Consider the following 17740-nt stretch of genomic DNA (forward strand, 5'->3'; position numbering starts at 1 on the left):
TTGTAGTAGATTTTGCTTTTAGTAGGACGTGGAAATCATTGGCTTTCTGCTGTATGGTCCTGATCAGAAGAGGAGAGGTGGGCAGAGCCAAAATCATGTTGGATGTGCCAGAGCTGAGTGAGAGCCAACTGATTCTCAAGTGAGCCAAGGGCAGTAAAACAGGCAGGTAAGAGCAGCTGTTAAACCAGCAAGGAGCCAGAATGTGGAATGTGAAGTTTGGGTCAGGATTGGGTCCAGAGGCAATGATCAGGGTCAGACCATGTCTGGTAATTGCTTAAGTAAGGCCACAGCAGTGGTACAAGGCTGGGCAGAGATGTGCCTGTGTGAGCTGTGGTGTGGCATGAGCAGGGATCAGTGCTAGGGCTTCATTTTCAAGTCAGCTCCCTTGGAACAGGAGGGGCAGGCTCTTTCCTCTGGCTTTCTCCACATCACCTACTGCCAGTGAAGGCAGTGACCTTGTACTGGACCAGCTGAGGTCCAGCCACTGCAAATCCTGGAAGAGGGATACTCTCCAGGCCCAAGTATTCCAAGCTTCCCAATAAAATACCAGGTAACCTAATTAATTGCTCATGCCAGATAACTAACTATAATGAAAAATGAGCAGCATCAAATTTCGTGCTTCCATTACCTCTACTTTCTTGCTATGGTGAGAGAGCTGCCTGCTTTGCCTGCCCTCAGAAATGAACCTAAGTGTGATGCAGGTGAACACTGACTGGGAACAAAGTCAAGAGTCTATACAACATAGGCAAAAGCTCAGCCTTGCTGAGGGAATGCGCCACCAGCTGTAGTTTATGCTTCTGCACACATTTACATAGGCATGTACCCAGGGAGCAGATAAAAGTTATGGCCCAGTAAACAGAGAATATAAATAAATAAATATATATAAATACAGAGAAGAGGTCTCAACTTCTACTTCTCACAGTCCTTGAGAAAAGTAAGAATAATGATGATGGTAAATGGGATTTCCTTGATAGAGTGCTTCTTGAACTCTGTTCCTGCCAGAGGATGTCAAAATAATGGTGATGGGAAACATATCATTGAAAAGAGAGCCAGAGGAAGGTCTTGGGTAGACCAGTCCATCTTACCTCCCCTCTTGCTCCAGGTTACAGTCTCCCCAGTAGCTAGATCCACACTCTTCTAGTCCTCAGAGTTCACTGTGTCTCCCATTGTGTGGATGTGCTTCCTGTAAGCTGTACCAGGAAAATGACCCAGGTTATGTGTGATTCTCCATAGAAAGTAAAGAAGTCGCATCATGGACTGTTTCACCAAACTGTTTTAAATTGAGCCCCAGAAACAGCTCTGCCAGTGGAACTCACAAGGGATCATGGAGATGGTGTAGGGTAGGCAGGGAGCCTTGGAACCTTTCACACTGCTTCTGCAAAAATTTTAATGTTTTCAGCTGCTCAACTGAAATATTGCTTTGATTAAATTTTCAATCCTGGAAGCATCCAGTCAAATTAAGTTGGCAGATGCAGATTCTGCAGAAGATCTGCAGAGGGAGATCTAGTCTGCTCTGCTTTGACATCTTTCCTTCTCTCCCAACAGCAAGGGCTTGGGACAGTCTCAGAGACATTCTAGTCTGTTCCTGTGAGGTGTCTGCCTCTGCTGTGAGTACAACACACATCATGAGGTCCCTCAGCTGTAACTCTGACCAATGCAGTCTTCTTCTGTGGGCAGGCACCTGCTGCCCACAGGTGCTGGTGATGACATTTTGTATAATGCTCTGGACATTGGAACCAGTGCTACAAGGAATTATTCTGAGTATCGGTGCAAAGAAGGAATTGTTGCCATAGCTAGAAGGAGTCAGGTCATGTGGGGAGGATATCAACTTCTGGTGTGAATAAGATTTTCTAGGCTCTTTTTTTTGCCAAGTCCACACAGACTGTCCAAACAATTCTTTCAAGAAGACTTGGCTAAAGCCTTAACCAAGGATGTTCAAAGTGTCCTGTTTCCATTGGGGAGTAGAAACCACAACTTTAGAATGTGTCCCAGTGACTTGACTAAGTCATATCCATAGGGGAGTTGCCACTCCATCTAACTCCTGAAGCCAGACATGCAAGAGGCAGAGAGCAGACAAGGGGCAATGGCCTGGCTGAGTATTCAGCCATGGAAAGTCCAATATGCCCAGGATGATGTCTCTGTTCCTTTGTCATGGTAATCTGCTGCTCAATGTGGACCTAAGGTCTGAGAGCCTTGATTATCCACCTTCTCAATTACATTTCCTATTGCTCATTTTCTACATTGTTCCAATGAATCTTGCTGGCCAGGGATGGGCAAGGGATGTAAATGGGAGAGTTGGGGCTTTTGCTGCTTTACAACTTGATTTTAGAGTCAGATGTATGGGTTGTTCAAAAGCTGTACTTTTGACCTTCCTGTAGAGCAGAGTAAAATTCAACAGTACAAGGTACTTCTGGGCTGCAAGTGAACACTGAAAACAAATGTTGTCTACTATGAAGGTTGTTTCTCCTCTCTCTCTTTCAGCTTCTGTAGTGCTGGAGATTGAGCAGATGATCAGTCTTGCAAAATGTTTGCCTGATATGTTTCAGAGGGCTTACTCTCAGCTGCTAAATTTGGCTGATTTCCTTCCTAGTATTTAGTAATAGTATTTTTAACAAATGCTAGAAAAATGAAAATTCCCACATTTCAGAGCTGAAGGGAACATAACAACTGTTATGTATCCATTATTCATAGAAACATAAAATCATAGAATATTCTGAATTGGAAGGGACCCACAAGAATCATCAAGTCCAACTCCTGGCCCTGCACAGGGCATCCCAAGAATAACACCATATGCCTGACAGCATTGTCCAAACACTTGAACTCTGGCAGGCTTGGTGTGGTGGTGAAGCTGTTTCAGTGCCCTGTCACACTCTGGGTGAATAATCTTTTCCTAATATGCAACCTAAACCTCCCCTGACACAGCTTTGTGGTGTTCCCATTATTGGCCTATTACTGGTCACCAGAAAGAAGATAAAAGGTCCTGCCCCTCTTCTTCACCTCGTAAGGAAGATATAGACCTCTATGAAGTCTCCCCTTCCTCTCCCCTTCTCTAGGCTGAGCAAAGAAGCCACTTGAGCTCCTCCTCCTAAGTCTTGCTCTTGGTGCCATTCACAATCTGGGTCCCATTCCTCTGGAAAAAATGTAATAGCTTGATGACCTTCTTGTCACCCAAAACTGCCCACAGCACTTGAGGTGAGGCCCACCAGTGCAGAGCAGAGTGGGACAATCCCCTCCCTTGGTTGGCTGGTGATGCTGTGCCTGACACCCTCCCAGGATGTGTTTGACCTCCTGGCTGCCAGGGCTCGCGGGTACAAGTCACTGATATGAGTCACAGTTATATTCAGCTTGCCACTGATGTATTCTGTGGCACTGCTCTCTGGCAGAACCTGACAGACCTGCAGTTTTCAGGGTCCTCCTTCTTGCCCTCCTTGAAGCCTAGGACATTAGCCAGCTTCCAGCTGAGTGGGATGTCTCCAGATTCAGGCTCATGCTCCCCAGGGGCTCCTGGCTCTGTCCTGTGCTGAGTCAGCCTCTCTTGTGCAAGCTGCCAGCTCCATGTGAGCCTCTCTTGGGTTTCCCCTGGTTCTAGAAACTAGCCTATTCTCCATGATCCCCTGCTTGGCTGTGAGATGTGCTTGCACCAGAGCTGTTTGCCTCAGTGGGTAATGGTTGAATTCCAATGATTAAATTGGCCTCACGTATGCCACCCACTACTTAGGATCAAACCAAGGCCTAAGATTCTGGTATGAAGAGATCATAAAGCCTGCAGGATAGACTTTTGCCTGGGACAGATCTAAGGCTGTCTCCTTAGTGTTTCTCTACCTACAGCATCTAAACTCTTCTTCAAAGGTAGCTTGCATCCTACTGAGTGTTGCAAATTGCATGGTAGTAGTACAAACACACACACACACACACACACACACACACACACACACACACGCAATGTCAAGTACATTCCATGCAGCCCTTCCCTTCACATATGCATTTCCATCTGTCCAGATGTTCCAATTTATGTGTTTAGACTGTCCAGTTCCAGGCACAAGCTTCCTCCTGTACCTTCCTTCTGCTTTATGGCAATATCCACTTCTTCTTTCTTCCCCATATCTCTCTGCTAGGGCCTTTCCATTCTACAAGCTCCACATCTCATCTCTCCCTGACCTTAACATATAAAAGAGTGAAAAGAGATTAGGAGCAGATCTTCAGGTTCGGCCTCCCTGGTCTGCAGCCACTTGAGTGGATCACGAGCTGATGACATCTGTTGGAGAAGGAAGAAGCTGTGGCTTGCCAAAGAAATGTGGTCTTTGGAGGGCCATGGCTGAATGCAGCTGTGATGTAGGAGGTGTGAAGAAGATGGGGAGGAACTGGTGTGGCACGGCTGCTGAGCTTGTGATTGGGTTTGCATCATCTCAGACTCAGCACGTACTCAGGACTGGGTTGGCCAAAGGCAGGCACAAACTGTTCCCTGAGGTCCTTCCATAGGGGAGCCCTTGCTCCTAGGGGGTCTAAGCTGTCAGGATGCTCAGTGTCCTAGTACTTGTTGGCCTGTCCGCCCTGGCTGACTGTTTTCCCAGCTGCTTATCCTCTCCAGTGGAGGAGGTGACTTCGTGTGAGTCATCCTCTTCGGGAAAGAAACCTCTGGGTTCTTCCCCCCATGGTGTGAGCAGCTGAGGGGAAAGGTATCCATAGCTATTTTATTTTCAAGGTCTCAGCTGGGGGCAGGAAGATTGGAAAATGCAGACTTAAATTTGTAGCTTAGGGTGTAATTTATGAATAGGAGTTGAACAGACGCATGCAGGAAATATTCTCACAGACTTTAAACTTTAAAGCTAAACAGTTCTCAAGTTAAAAACAACATCAACTTCTTATTTTTTTTTTCTTACACAGGATGGTCTGGTGGGACACGGGAGGTCTGAGTTCTATTTGTGTCTCCTGTCACCAGCTTCCTATGACCTTGGACTAGCTGCCTAACCTCTCCATGCGCCTCCGTTTCCTTCTCTCTAAGAGGGGGATGATCACATTTACCTGCTCCATGCAGACACTCTTGTGACTTGTTTCATAGTATAAAAATATAGCAAGGGCCGCAGTGGGTCAGACTGAAGACCTGACTCTTGCAACAGCCTTTCTCTGGCTACACAGGGAAAAAGTGGAAACACAGGGCTTGAGTTTTGCTGTCACGGGCTCTCTGCTGGTCTTTCGCAAAATAAAACATGTATGGGAAACGTAACGTATGTGCATAGGGGAGGAGAAATATATTTCTAGCACTGCCCTGAATATTACAGAGTCAGTGAAGGCCAGCAGCGGAGCTGGGAGCTGGCAGGGCAGACTCCCTAAGCATCCTTAGCCAGTGCTGCCCCTTCCTGGCTTCCCTGCTCTGAGCGCTCTCAGTGCTGCTGGCTGGGACCCGTGCTGGTCTGGGTCAGGCCCCGCACAGAGCGGTCTGTCCCGCTGCTCTCTCTCCCAAGAAGGGCGGGCAGCGGAGCCCAGGGCCCCTGGGGCACGGGCAGCGCTTTGGGCTCTCCGAGCATAGCTCCGGGTAGCCGGGCACGGCTGTAAATGGCCCCGGCCCGACCCGGCACCCGGCTCGGCCGCCCCTGGCGGGACGGGGCGCTGTTAAGGTTTTCCTGCGGAGCAGGCGAGGGTCTCTGCAGGATCGGGACCCCACCGCTCAGCATTTGGTCCAGGAATCGCAAGTCCGCTTCACGCCCTCCCTAGCAGAGCCTGACGGCGTGAGAGGGTCGAGCCCCGCTGCCGCCCCGGCAGAGCTGCGGCCGCGGCGGCTGGAAGCAGCCCGGACCCGGGCTCCAGCGGGACGGCACGGCCAGGGCCCTGGGGGCCGGGGGCGGCCGGGACCGGGAGACCCACGGGGCAGCGACACCGTGCCCGCCGACCGACGGACGGGCGGACGGGCGGGGGACGCGTCCCGGGGAGGGCGTGCTCCCGGCGGAGGATGTGGGCGGGGGGGCGGAGGGGTGCGCGGCGAGGGGTGGAGAAGTTATAAATCAGCGAGGCTGGGGCTGGCGGGTATCTGATGCCCGCGGGAGGTGAAGCTGGCAGGGCGGCCCGTAGCGGATACTCCGTTTCCGCAGGTCGGGCCGGGCCAGGCTGGGGCGGGCGGGCAGGATTCGGGGGCTGCTGGATGCGGATTCCGCGCCTCCCTTTGCCGTTATCTCTTCCACTGCGGGAAGCTCCCGGGACCGAGGAGAGCCCGTCGGAGCCCAGCCGGCGCCTCTGCCGCTGCCTCGCCGCCGTCGGCAGGGAAAAAGCCCTGCGCTCCCGCAGGCAGGACCATGCCCCGCCAGCTGCTCTCAGGGACCGTGCTGCTGGGAGCCGCCCTCCTGCTCGCAGGTAAGGGACCGCTGGTTCGCGCTGCCCCGGTCAGACCCGTTCTGCGCCGAGCTCTCCGCGACGGGTGCCCAGTGATGCGCCTCGTTGGCGGCGCCTCCAGCGCCCCTGACCGGTCCCGCAGCACCCCGCTTGTCCTCTGGAGCCGGCGGGCACCTGCCTCCCCTTAGCCCCTTTCCTCTGGGCAGGGCCGGGGAAGTGATCCCTGCGTTCCAGGGAGCGGAGAAACGCCGCATCCCTGAGCTGTTGTAATGCTTCGGATCCTCGTCGGCGTGTGCCGGGAGCAGCCCCCCGGAGGGTCCGGCGGTGCGGGGCCGTGGTGCCGCTCCTCCTGCAGCAAGGCAGAGGTGGCGTGGAGGCCAGCCTCTCCCGGGCATAGGGACCGCCGTACACCATCGGGAGTTGTCCCAGCCGGTGCATCACGGAACGAGAGCATGTCTTGGCTGCAGGGCACGCTTCTTTCCTCAGCACTTTGTTTTCAAGCGTGCCAACTCTGCCAGTGAAGCGGCAAAGGTGTACCTTTTCTTGGCAAAAATCGAGGTTCTGCTGCCTCCCGCCCGAGCAGGTCGGTGGCGCGCCGGTGCCGCTCCGTGCGGGGCTGGCTGCCGGCTCTTACTGGAGAGTGGGATGGAGCTGCTCTCCGGTGCCTGCACCCCGCAACGATGGGAATGGATCGTTGCAGATTTGATGTTCTTAACCGAGTTTTATTTTGTTTGAGCCAAGAGCCAGTCCCCGTGGGCCGGAGCGCCGCGGCGGGCGGTGCGTCCCAGCCTTGTGTGGCCGCTCACCCGAGAGCAGGGGTGCGTGGTGGCCGGGCACGGGCCGGTCCCGCGTGGGCTCATGGCTCGGCAGGGCGCTGCCCTGCGGGGATGCCCGCGGAGAGGGGCAGACCGGGCCCCGCCGCCTGTCCCGCCCGGGGCAGCGCGCACGGCCGCGGGGACCGCGCTCGGCAGCCGGCGGGGAGCGAGAACAAACCCCGGGTGGGGAGGCGAAACGCCGAGCTCCCCGCGGGACAGCCGTGGAGGGCAGCGCCCCTGCGGTGAGCGGCGCGAGTGGCCGAGGGCTGGGTCTGTCCGCGCCGCCGAGCCCACGGGAGCGGTGCCGCTGCCTGAGGTTGCCCGGGAGGAGAGCTGGCGGGGCCGCTCCGACGAGACGTTTTCCTGCTCGGGAAGTGCTGATTCATCAGCTTTGACAGAGATACATAGGTATTCTTCTACACTTTTTTTCCTCTTTCCTTTCCCCAGGAAAGTGCTAATTTCCCCACATTATTTGTCTCTGCCTAGGAGGTTCTTATGCCCAAGATGAAATAGGCAGAGGCATGGGACACCCACCCTGGATACAGGAAATGTGGATTCAGATCCTTGCCAGGCTTCCTTCACAGCTTGAGTCTGAACTTCGGCGTCCTGCTCCTGCTTGGGCTCCTGCAGTGACTAGCTCCGCCAGGGGACTGGCTTCCTCTTTCCTGTCGGAAAGGTTTTCCATTGTGCAGATCATGGCAAGCCCACTGCCCAGGGAGAGGGTGGATTCTCTGAGCCAGGGGCTGTGAGAAAGACCCTGGTTCACCTTCCTGTTCATGTGCACCCTGCACCAATCCCAGTGGGAAAAGTTTGGCTTGCTTAGGGGACAACCTGGCGCTCTGGGCGCTGGGGACAAACATCCTGATGGCCAGTTCAGGTGCTGTAGATGTTGGAAAGTTTCTTCTCTAGTTTGCTTGGGTGCCCTTACAACCATTTTGCTGGAAGTTCATACCCTCCCCATGTAGAAGAGATTGTGCTCAAATCAGAATTTGAATGTTTTCAGACTCATTGGCTTTCTTGGGGTTTTTTTGGTCTGTTTTCTAGAGGAGCATTCTTGCTCAGCTTTGTTTGGACACCTCAAACAGGTTGATTATGTTTCTTCTGGGCCACTGGCAGAACTCTCCATAGTTGCGTTTGCATAGAGAGTTTGAAAGTTATTGTTGAAGTGATTGATGTTTTGTACCATACATATCTCTGTGTTTTGCTTCCCATTTCATCCTCCTTCACTGCTTATTTACCTGCAGTTCTTGTTCAGGCTGCCCAGCACTTTCCATTTGCAGTGTTCTTGATGAAATTCAATTCATCACTGGTGCCCTCTTGTAATTCAGTCTCTGCAGGTGCCTGCTGAGCTTCCATTTACTGGCAGGTTCTAGGGGAGATTGTCAGAAACTGTCAGTGGCTCAGAAAGAACCCAAAAGACCTCCACAAGGAGGAGACAGAAGGAGGTCTTTCAGCCCATATTAGTCTACTTAATAACGCAAAATTCCCAAAAACAACATGCAGCCTACAAGCTTTGAGAGTACCCATTTGAAAAATGAGATTAGGGAAATTAAATTCATTTGACATGTGAGTGTTGGGCACTTCAGCTCTCTTGTGCCACACATATTTTGGTTAACTTGGGAAAGAAAAATACTTTTTTTCTGGGTTTTGCATAGAAGTCACATATGTTTTCTTTATATCTTATAATTATTTAATCCCCAAATTTTATTGCATATGCTTGCTAATGACTGTACACGTAGCGGTCAATAGGAATATGTGGATGCTGTATTAAGTTCAATCTCCCAGTCCTCAACTTTATTACTATAATTATATTTATTACTATAGTATTACTATAATTTTAGTCACTAGCATTTGGGATTGTGAAGGACTGTGTTTAAACCCTGAAAACATCAGACTCTGCAGCCTGGATCAAGATTTATGCACAATGTTTCTAGAAACGTAAACCAATGGTTTAGCTGTACTTCTGGCTTTCCACACAGAAGTGGAACCTCACAATTTGCAGTTAGAAGGTGGTAGACTCTATCACAGTCTTATCTGTGAGCAGCACTATATGATCTCAGTTATTTCAGTAGCAACTAGAACATCAAAATCCTCAGTGGACTTTTCAACTTCATGCCCCGCTGGAAAAAGTGAAGGAAGAAATTCCAGGTGAAATCTAATCAGTGCTGAGGTTAATTTCTTGCAATAACTTACCTGACTTCTCTGAAAGTGCTGTTCAGATGGATGTTCATATGTTAAGGTTTCAATTTGATTTGAGTACTTGCTGAAGTAATGACACAGATTGAATGGTCCAATTTGGCATAAGGGCTGGAGTTATTAACAAAGTTGAGAAAAACTGGCTTTCCCACTTCTTCTTCATAGAAACAGGGCTCCCTAAAAATTCTGAACTGTGTTCACATAAAGGAGAAGGGTTAGGAACTGCAATACAACAGAGCTTTTTAGAAAATGTATGTTGTGTAGGGAGTTAAAACATCAAACTTTCTGACACAAAGTGAAAGAAAATCACTTACAGAGCTAACTGATGTTTTACCAGACAGGTGTTTTTCCCATGTGCTCTACACAAAGCTAGATTTCCTTATCTTACAGCTGGTGTAAATCTGGAGCAACTCCTTTGGGATGGGCTAGCATCTTCTAGATTTACACTTTGTGTTGGATAAACTTGGACTTGGCCTGTGCTGTAGTAAAGATCTTCATATCCAGAAGCACCCAATATATTTAGAACCCTAAAAATTTGCTTTTGAGGAGATTTGAGAGGTTTTTTCATTCTGTTGGGTTTTCTTTTTTTGCATCCAAACAATAACAAACAAGCTGTCTATTTTTTGTCAGATGCATCAAAGACTGAAACCAGTAGCCTTCCACATTGTGTGGGTGTATAGGACAAAAGGAAATTGTCCAGATTTGCAGGACAGTTGATAAGTCTTTTGGAAACTTCCAGCACACTGTTTATCAGCTTGCTAATTTTCATGTCCAACTGAGATTGGGAAAGGAAGAAGCTCAGCAGAAGCAGATGTTGGTTAAGGTTTGGTGTTTCAGAAGTCTGTGTCAGAAGGTGGTGGTGGGACTTCAGCAGCAAAATTGTTCCTTTGAATCCCCCAGAGTCAGGGTTTGGGACTTCCTGCTGCAGGTCCAGAGGGAATGGAAAGCAAGACTACTGCAAGAGTAAGTTTTGCATGAAATTCCCAATCACCGTCACCTCTGCTCTTGTAGAGAAATCTCTCCCGTTGGTGTGAGACCTTCAAGAAGCAAACTGCTCCCTCCAATGACATGCTTCATCTTTAGCTCTCATCCCTGCCCCCAGTAGTCTCTTTTTTCCCCTTTACCAAGATTTGTGAGAATGTAGAGAAACATTTCTGTATTTATTTGTGCATGAATTCTACCCACAGACAGAACCATGCTTTTCTGTCTTTGTCCTTGTGATGCATCCTCACTGCATGTATTCCTGCAGTGGGGAAGCAACCTCTCCCAAGCATCCTCAGCTGTGAATGGTCTGACTTCTTGATGCATCATGGGGAACTGCTTATCCTAAAATTGGTCCAGTGATTGTCAGGAAGGTGCCCACACAGTTTTCTCTTCCTGAGATGCAGAAGTTCAGTTTCGTTCTCCTGTGGTTGGAGATCACAACTGCATAAATCCTGATGCTTAAAAGAAAGAACTGTGGTGCAAGCAGGAGCTGGAAAAGTGAAAATGCAGTCATTAGTGCTCTCTCCAAGGCCAGGCATGGCATAATATCATGCCTTTGTGACCAGAAGAATGAACTCATGATGGAACTAAGCAAAGTGCTAATAGATAGAGAAACCAACAACAAGGGCAAAGAGATTTGAAACTCTACACTTCAGAGGTACTTTTGTCTGAAACATAAATCTTGAGCCATTGAGATCTATGGAGAAATTTGGACAGGGAATGTGGATGACTGTTTCTTCTGCATTAAGCCATATTTGCATTTGGGGTGTTTTTTGTGTGGCACAGTGAGTGGAGATGTGCCAGACTAAAGATGAAGAGGAAGATGATTTAGCTTGATGTGGTCCATCAGTGTATTTTAGACCACTATAGGTGTTTGTGCAATAGTTAATAGATTCATTAATAATCTTTCTCAGACTTTGGTTTGTCTTGTGTTAATGCTGAAGCAAGAAGTTCATGTTCATGGTGAGCTGATTTTACTCTCTCTGTTGTTTTCCTCTCAAAACGCAGTTGATTTTTCATTACCAAAATCCATATCCACAATGTTAAATCATCCTGTAACATATTTAGAGCATAATTCAGTGAGATGTTGTTGACGCCAATTTCTCTTGGCATGACTTTTCTGGGTGGTGGGGCTGCTTTTGCAGCAGTCACTGGTATGTGGCACTAAGCACTTGTGCAAAACAACATCTTTTTAAGTTGTATTGCATCTTTTGGCTTTATGGCCTTGAAACAAGGCTCTCTTTGCTGTTGGAGCAGCTGAGGGATGGGCAAGGGGCTAGAGGGCAACTGATTCTAGGATTTCAGTGGGTTGAAGATGCTGTGGTGCCATTATTCCCACTCCATGGCTGGAAGTGGGTGAAGCAGGCAGGGCACGTGGTCCTTGAGAGCCAGGGACCTGTGAGCAGCTGTCTCTGCTCCTCAGATGTTCTCTCAGGAAGCCTGCGCTCTGGGAACAGACCCCCTGCTTAGTGCGTGGGGAGCGAAAAGGGATGAGTGTGAGGGCATTTCATGAGAGGAATTTCACAATTTCACATAGCTCACTTAAGCGTCCTTCCTGTGGGATTCTTCCTCGACACAGAGTGAAGGAATTCACCCCTTTTGTTCCCATTGTCATTCCTCTATGGAAAAACCTCTCATCAGGATCACCATAGACTAATGTTAACAGAAGCGTGAGAGTTGCCATCATGGATCAGACAAGAGCTTTTTTAGCTTCGTGTCATGTCTTTAGTGGTGTCCAGCATCTCATCTTCAGGAAAGGTTCATGAAGCCTTGCAGAAAGCATTTATCTGATAAAATTCTTAAGAGGAGATTTTAAAAAAATTTTTTTTTGGTAGTATGATCTAAAATCCAATAGTATTTCATAAGAAACCATGAGGTTGAAGGTCAAGAAAAGTAAAATTTAGTTGTTGTCTATGTTTATGCAAGTGGATTATAACATAGTGGAAATAAATCACATTAAACTATATAGGACAGAACTTTTTTGTTCTGTTGTGCTGAAAGTGTTTGGGGCAGCTTTCTTTGTCTCATGCAGTGCTGCAACTGACAATCTATTTTATTAGTATGAATGATTATAATTTCCCAGTGATTATAATTTCCCAATGTAATTGAGCCATAGGCAAACTTGCCAGAAGATTTCTGCATGTGCATCTACCTCCCTAGACTGGTGCTTTACATGTCGTTTAACAGCAAAGTGGGTTTTGCTCCTAAGCCATTGCAAGGGACTCCTCTGTGCAGACTGTTCCAGTTCTTCTCACCTCTCTATTTTAAATGATTGTGCTGTATTATTTACTTGTTCTTGTTTTAAACCCATGGGCTTTACTTATAGCTCTGTTTTATAGTTTTAAGTGGGGTGGATGGAAAGTTGGTTCCTGACTCTTCTTTTTGTCTTGGAGCACTACAGGACAGTTCAGCTGTAACAATGGAAATAATAATCAACAGCCTTCAGCAAAGTGTAGCTCCTTCAACTTTGCTTTACATTTTCTTTTACATAGTTCCTAATTTGTTTCTGTGCTTACAGCTTAGGGATTACTACAGCCCCAGACGAATTTGACAGGCTTGTGCTGCTGGCTGGGAAGGTAGATTACTGGCAGGTAGGCAGTTTGCCTGTGTTTATGAAAGTCTTCCAATTCAGTCCTATTACATTGCTTCTTTTGTCCTGCCAGCTAACCTGTTACAAATTTAAAGTATCCAACTAGTAAAGAAATTTAGTTTGGCTAAGAAAATATACACCTTTACTCTAAATGCCTAGGATTTCTAAATTGTTTTTGTGTGAATTTTAGTGTACTTGCTTTCTCTGTATACCATATAGATACTTTTCTACTCACTTATTAATAGGATAAACTTTTCTGAAGAATACTGAACTGGCCATTTATGTGCTAGGATCTGTCATGGTGGGATTAGAGCAGAGGCACTGTGGTTGCTGACACCTGTCAGTAGGTAGATCTGGCGACTCACAGGCATAGTCTGGATGGGGCTCTCTACGCTGTGTGAACAGCACAGGCTGAATCGTGTGGAGAGGCACGAAATGACACAGTGGGTGAGTGCCACCGGCTGATCACATGGGATCCCTTTGGCTGGGCAAATGATGCAGTCACAACCACTTCTCATCTGAATGGCCTGAGCAGGGTCACCATGCAGGGCCAGGACAGGCACATCAAGGTGGAGGAGTATGAGAGCCACATGGATTTGTGCTGAATGTGGCTGTGTTGCAAGCTCTGATGTTACCAGCCTCAGCTGGCCTGTTTTGTTTCTAAGATGGGCATTTACTCTGTTGGAGTGAAGACCAGACTAAGGTGGGCACAACTGTGGCGTTTCTCCTCTTTTCTCAACACACATCACGTATATGCGTGCCTTTTGCTTTCTGTGTGTGGTTTACCAAGGTGGTCCCACAAGGGTTCATAATGGAGGTGTCAGACTGTGCATTTGGAAATCCATTTTCAATTCCAGGTGCTCAGTGGGAAAGAAAAAGTTTGTAGTTATCGCTGGTTTTATTTCTTCTCTGTAAATATGTCCTCCTTATATAGCTGATGAAATGAGCACCTTCATCAGGCTAGATATTGGTCAAGATGGTAATTTCAGATCCTGTATTTCTAGAGGTATTAAAACTTGATGGATACAACAGGAAACCAAGATTATTTTTCCCTCAGATCTTTGGCTGTTAAATACTGAAATTTATTTGTCATTGGCATTATATGAAGTGCCTATGCTCATGCATGGAAGTTACCTGGTGAGTTTAGGGCAAACAAGGCACAAACTTCTGATGAGCTGGTGAAGCAAATGCCTTCAAGTGGGTCTTGTGGGGCACTAAACATGGAACTGCATGGTCTTGGTTGCCAGGTATGATGGGAAATGTCAATAATTTCAATTGGTAGTAAGTGGAATGAGATTTATGTCAAATAACCACTGAGGTTTCAGTTTGTTTGATTCCTACATCTAAATTTTTTAATGAACAACCCCTCCCTGCTCTTTGCTAGAAAGATTTCACCACAAACTTCTATAAAACCAACCTGACCTAACTAGGGCAAGTGCTGGCAAAATGTTTGGCAATTATTGGGGAAAGAAATATTTGTTTACATTTGCAGCTATTGGCCATATTGGCATGACAGTGTTACTCACAAGTGTTAATGAAGAACAGAACTATTGCATTATTTTTAGCTTTGGCTCTCTAACATTTAATCTTACATCAGTGTGTATAGTCATCTAGGAACATCAAATACATAAAGAGTAAATGAATTATAACTTGCTCTGAGATCTAGAACTAAAAAGGAAGGAATACACTTGTTCTAATACCTTTTACCTTTCTATGCCCATGAAGGCCTGTTTTGGGCAGTTGCACATACATTTTCCCTATTGACTGATTTAGTTCCACAGCATGGAGTCATGGTCAAAGCTTTTAGTCTATCCAGAAATCATTTAATCTTCTGTTACCAACTTTATGCAGTTCAGACTTAACTATGGTGTGTACTATAAAGCAGTCTAGCTTTGCCATCCTTTGCCATCCACTATCCTATTTTTTATTTTTTTTGGGCTGGCTGGCTGTTATGTCCTAATAGTACTTTAAATTCTTACATTATAATTGAGATTGATCAAACGTAAGCATTTGATCCAGAAATTACTTGGCATGTGTTGCAAAACATCAGACTAGATGGATGGAATGTCTCTTTTGGACCTGAAAGGGATGAACCAATGAGCTGGTAATTTTTGTGCCTCTATGTGTACTTAGTAAGTAAATAGCATCCAATAGTTTTCTTCTTCTGGAACGCAAAAGAGAGGAAAGTTTCAGACACCACAGGGATATGTGCAAGTGATGGCTCTGTTAAGGAGTGATACTGCTTGAGCTCAACCCTGAGGGTGTTTCTGTCTGCCAGCTCTGTACCACCACACATGGTGCTTCTCTTTGTGCAGCAGCCAACAGGAAACAAGTACAAAACTACCTCTGAGTCCAGGGACCTGTATCTATTAACACTTGCAAATCCCCATGGCTCTTAATTGGCCTGCTGATTTCTGCTTCAATAGAAACAGTGGTGACATTTTGCTGCTTCAGATCATGAGTTTGCTCATCTGGACCATTGTCAGTGCCAGCTTGGGACAAAGTCACAACTCCTTGCTCTCTCTCTCAGTTAAGCTGCCCTAGTTTCTCTTCTGCAGGCTTCAGGTATGGAGTTACTTCACAGACATGCTATGAAATAGGATAACTGTGAGGTTTCCTTTAGAAAGGGGACTTAGATAATGGAAGACTGGAGATACCACTTTGAGTCTCAGGGTGGCTCATGCTTTGGCACTGTAAGTGTTTTCTGGAGACTGTTTGTAAGTACAGGCAATGGAGAGGATGCTTTTACCCCTAGGAGCAGGAAACCAGGCTGTGCTGCCTTCTTTGCCTGCACCTGAGCATCAGAAACCCAGGTGACAGGTGAGATGGGTGCTATTGATGCTATAGGGATAGAAGAGTGTCTCCCTCCAGCAGCAGTTCTGCCTAGCCGCCAGCACAGAATCAGAAAGCTTCATTATCCAGGGTGCTCCTTTCTCCCTCTAGTCCTGCAGCAGGACCAGGACAGACAGTTACACATCGAACAGGAAAACAAAATTTTCCTTTCCAGTCACTGCACAAGTTTTAACACAACAGTCCCTAAAAGTTCTCCTGTCTTTATAAATGCAAGTATTAATGCTGAAGAGAGACTCAGTGTTGATTAAACTGGTCTAGACTTCTTCATATAGTCAGATGTAAATTGAAACTTTAGGTGTCTCTTAAGAGTTGACCATGAGTTTTTCTTCTCTATATATACCTTTTTCCTCTTTAATAGAGTGAAGTGGTGTAATGATGTAATTGCAATTATGATGGGTAGGTACAACTGTTTGACCAAAAAAAAATAGTTATATTTACTTAGAGAATAGATTGAAGAGCCTTTTAAAGAAATAGTAATACAATAGCTTGTCAAGAATAGCTCTGAATGAAAGAAAACTACTGATACCCCACATTTCCTTACATAATGGAGTAAAGCCATATACTGCATTTGAGGTTAGCTAGTGGCCATGCTCTGGTTAAGGCACTGCTGCAAGGCAGAGAGAGCTCATTTTCACTGGAGACACGCTGAAGATCAACCCACTGGGTACTGTCATGTATCTTTCCATTTTGTCTGGATTCTGCAACTGCTTTTTAGTTGTACACGTGGGCATTCCCATTCCCTTCAGTGGAATGACTCATAGGAAGTGCACAGAAGCAAGAGTGAAGTCCTGGGCTGCATCTGAACTGCATGACCAATGTTTTAAGCATCACAGAGAGGTGGAGACCTTGTTAAGAAATAACCTGCCCTCTCCTTCCAGTGCAGGAGTGTCCTCTACAAAGCACATTTTTGTTGAACATGTGAATCACGAGGAAATTATTTTTGATGGTAAAACCCTCAAAGGCTCAGTTATGTTTCACAAGGGGTAAAACATATGCAAGTCCATCAGTGACTGAAACAATTACTTCATGATGGATGACTTTATTGCCCACAGATGGCACTTTAAACCCAGAAGGTCAGATTCTTTGTACACACTGAAGTTGCAAAGATAAACTGATCTTTCTCCTTAACCTCTAGCTGTGCAGGTGAAAAAAGGATTAGTCAACATGTTGAGGATAACAGGAGTGGCTGGAAGACAGTCACATCCCCAGATTATAGAAAAGATATTAGAAAGTCATCAAACCTGCTAACTTCAAGGAAGTTTATAATAACTTTTAATATTGTAATTTTTTAAACTTAGTCTTAAAGCTCGCATTTGGATTTCCTTTCTTTAGTCAAAGGTAGTAGAAATTCTCTGTGTATGAAAAGAAATTTAAAAGTAAAACCTGGGAAAATTGGAATGGGAATAATAACCCAGATCATGGTCCCAATTTTGGGTACAACTAATCTACCATTTTTAAGAGAATCCAGGAATTAGCAGAAATCAGTGAAAGGTTTATCCTGCATGCATGTTACTCATTTGTCTATAGAACTGGACACATATCATATTGGAAAAATACATGCATGTTCATTTATTTTATCTTTTTTTCATGACTTGTGATCAGAGGGGTTTTTTGTTATCAGATAATTCATATTTTTATTTACTTAATTTGGAAGAGGATCAACTTTTTTTGTGGGGCAGAAGTTAATGGATGAAAACTTCCTTTATTTTTTTCCCCTTGAAAATCACAGATTGCTCTCTGCTTTCATAAAAAAAAATTGTCCTCCCCTTACTTTAGTTAGAATGGCTAACTTTTGCAATCTAAATTAACGTTTGCTCATTAATTAAGCAACCCCACTGACTGACTTTCACATGCATCTAATAAGCCTTCCATAACAAATAAAATGCGTCTGAAAAAGCCACCCTTTCCCCATGGGAGGAGATTCCTCAGTTATCAGGATTAATTAGTTCTCTTGTTGTCACATGAAAAGAAGCTGCAC

The 17740-nt window shown here is 46.3% G+C and overlaps 1 protein-coding gene across 1 annotated transcript in view; it reads left to right on the forward strand.

The window, feature by feature from the left end:
• Positions 1-6043: 6043 nt before the first annotated feature.
• FLT1 (fms related receptor tyrosine kinase 1) overlaps positions 6044-17740 on the forward strand; it is a 108976-nt gene continuing 97279 nt past the window's right edge. Inside the window, exon 1 of the mRNA XM_064716787.1 lies at positions 6044-6345. Coding sequence (XP_064572857.1) covers positions 6288-6345 — 58 coding nt within the window. The 5' untranslated portion in view covers positions 6044-6287. The remainder of the gene's footprint in view (positions 6346-17740) is intronic.

Source organism: Zonotrichia leucophrys, chromosome 1, assembly GCF_028769735.1.
Source record: "Zonotrichia leucophrys gambelii isolate GWCS_2022_RI chromosome 1, RI_Zleu_2.0, whole genome shotgun sequence".
Taxonomy (NCBI): Eukaryota; Metazoa; Chordata; class Aves; order Passeriformes; family Passerellidae; genus Zonotrichia; species Zonotrichia leucophrys.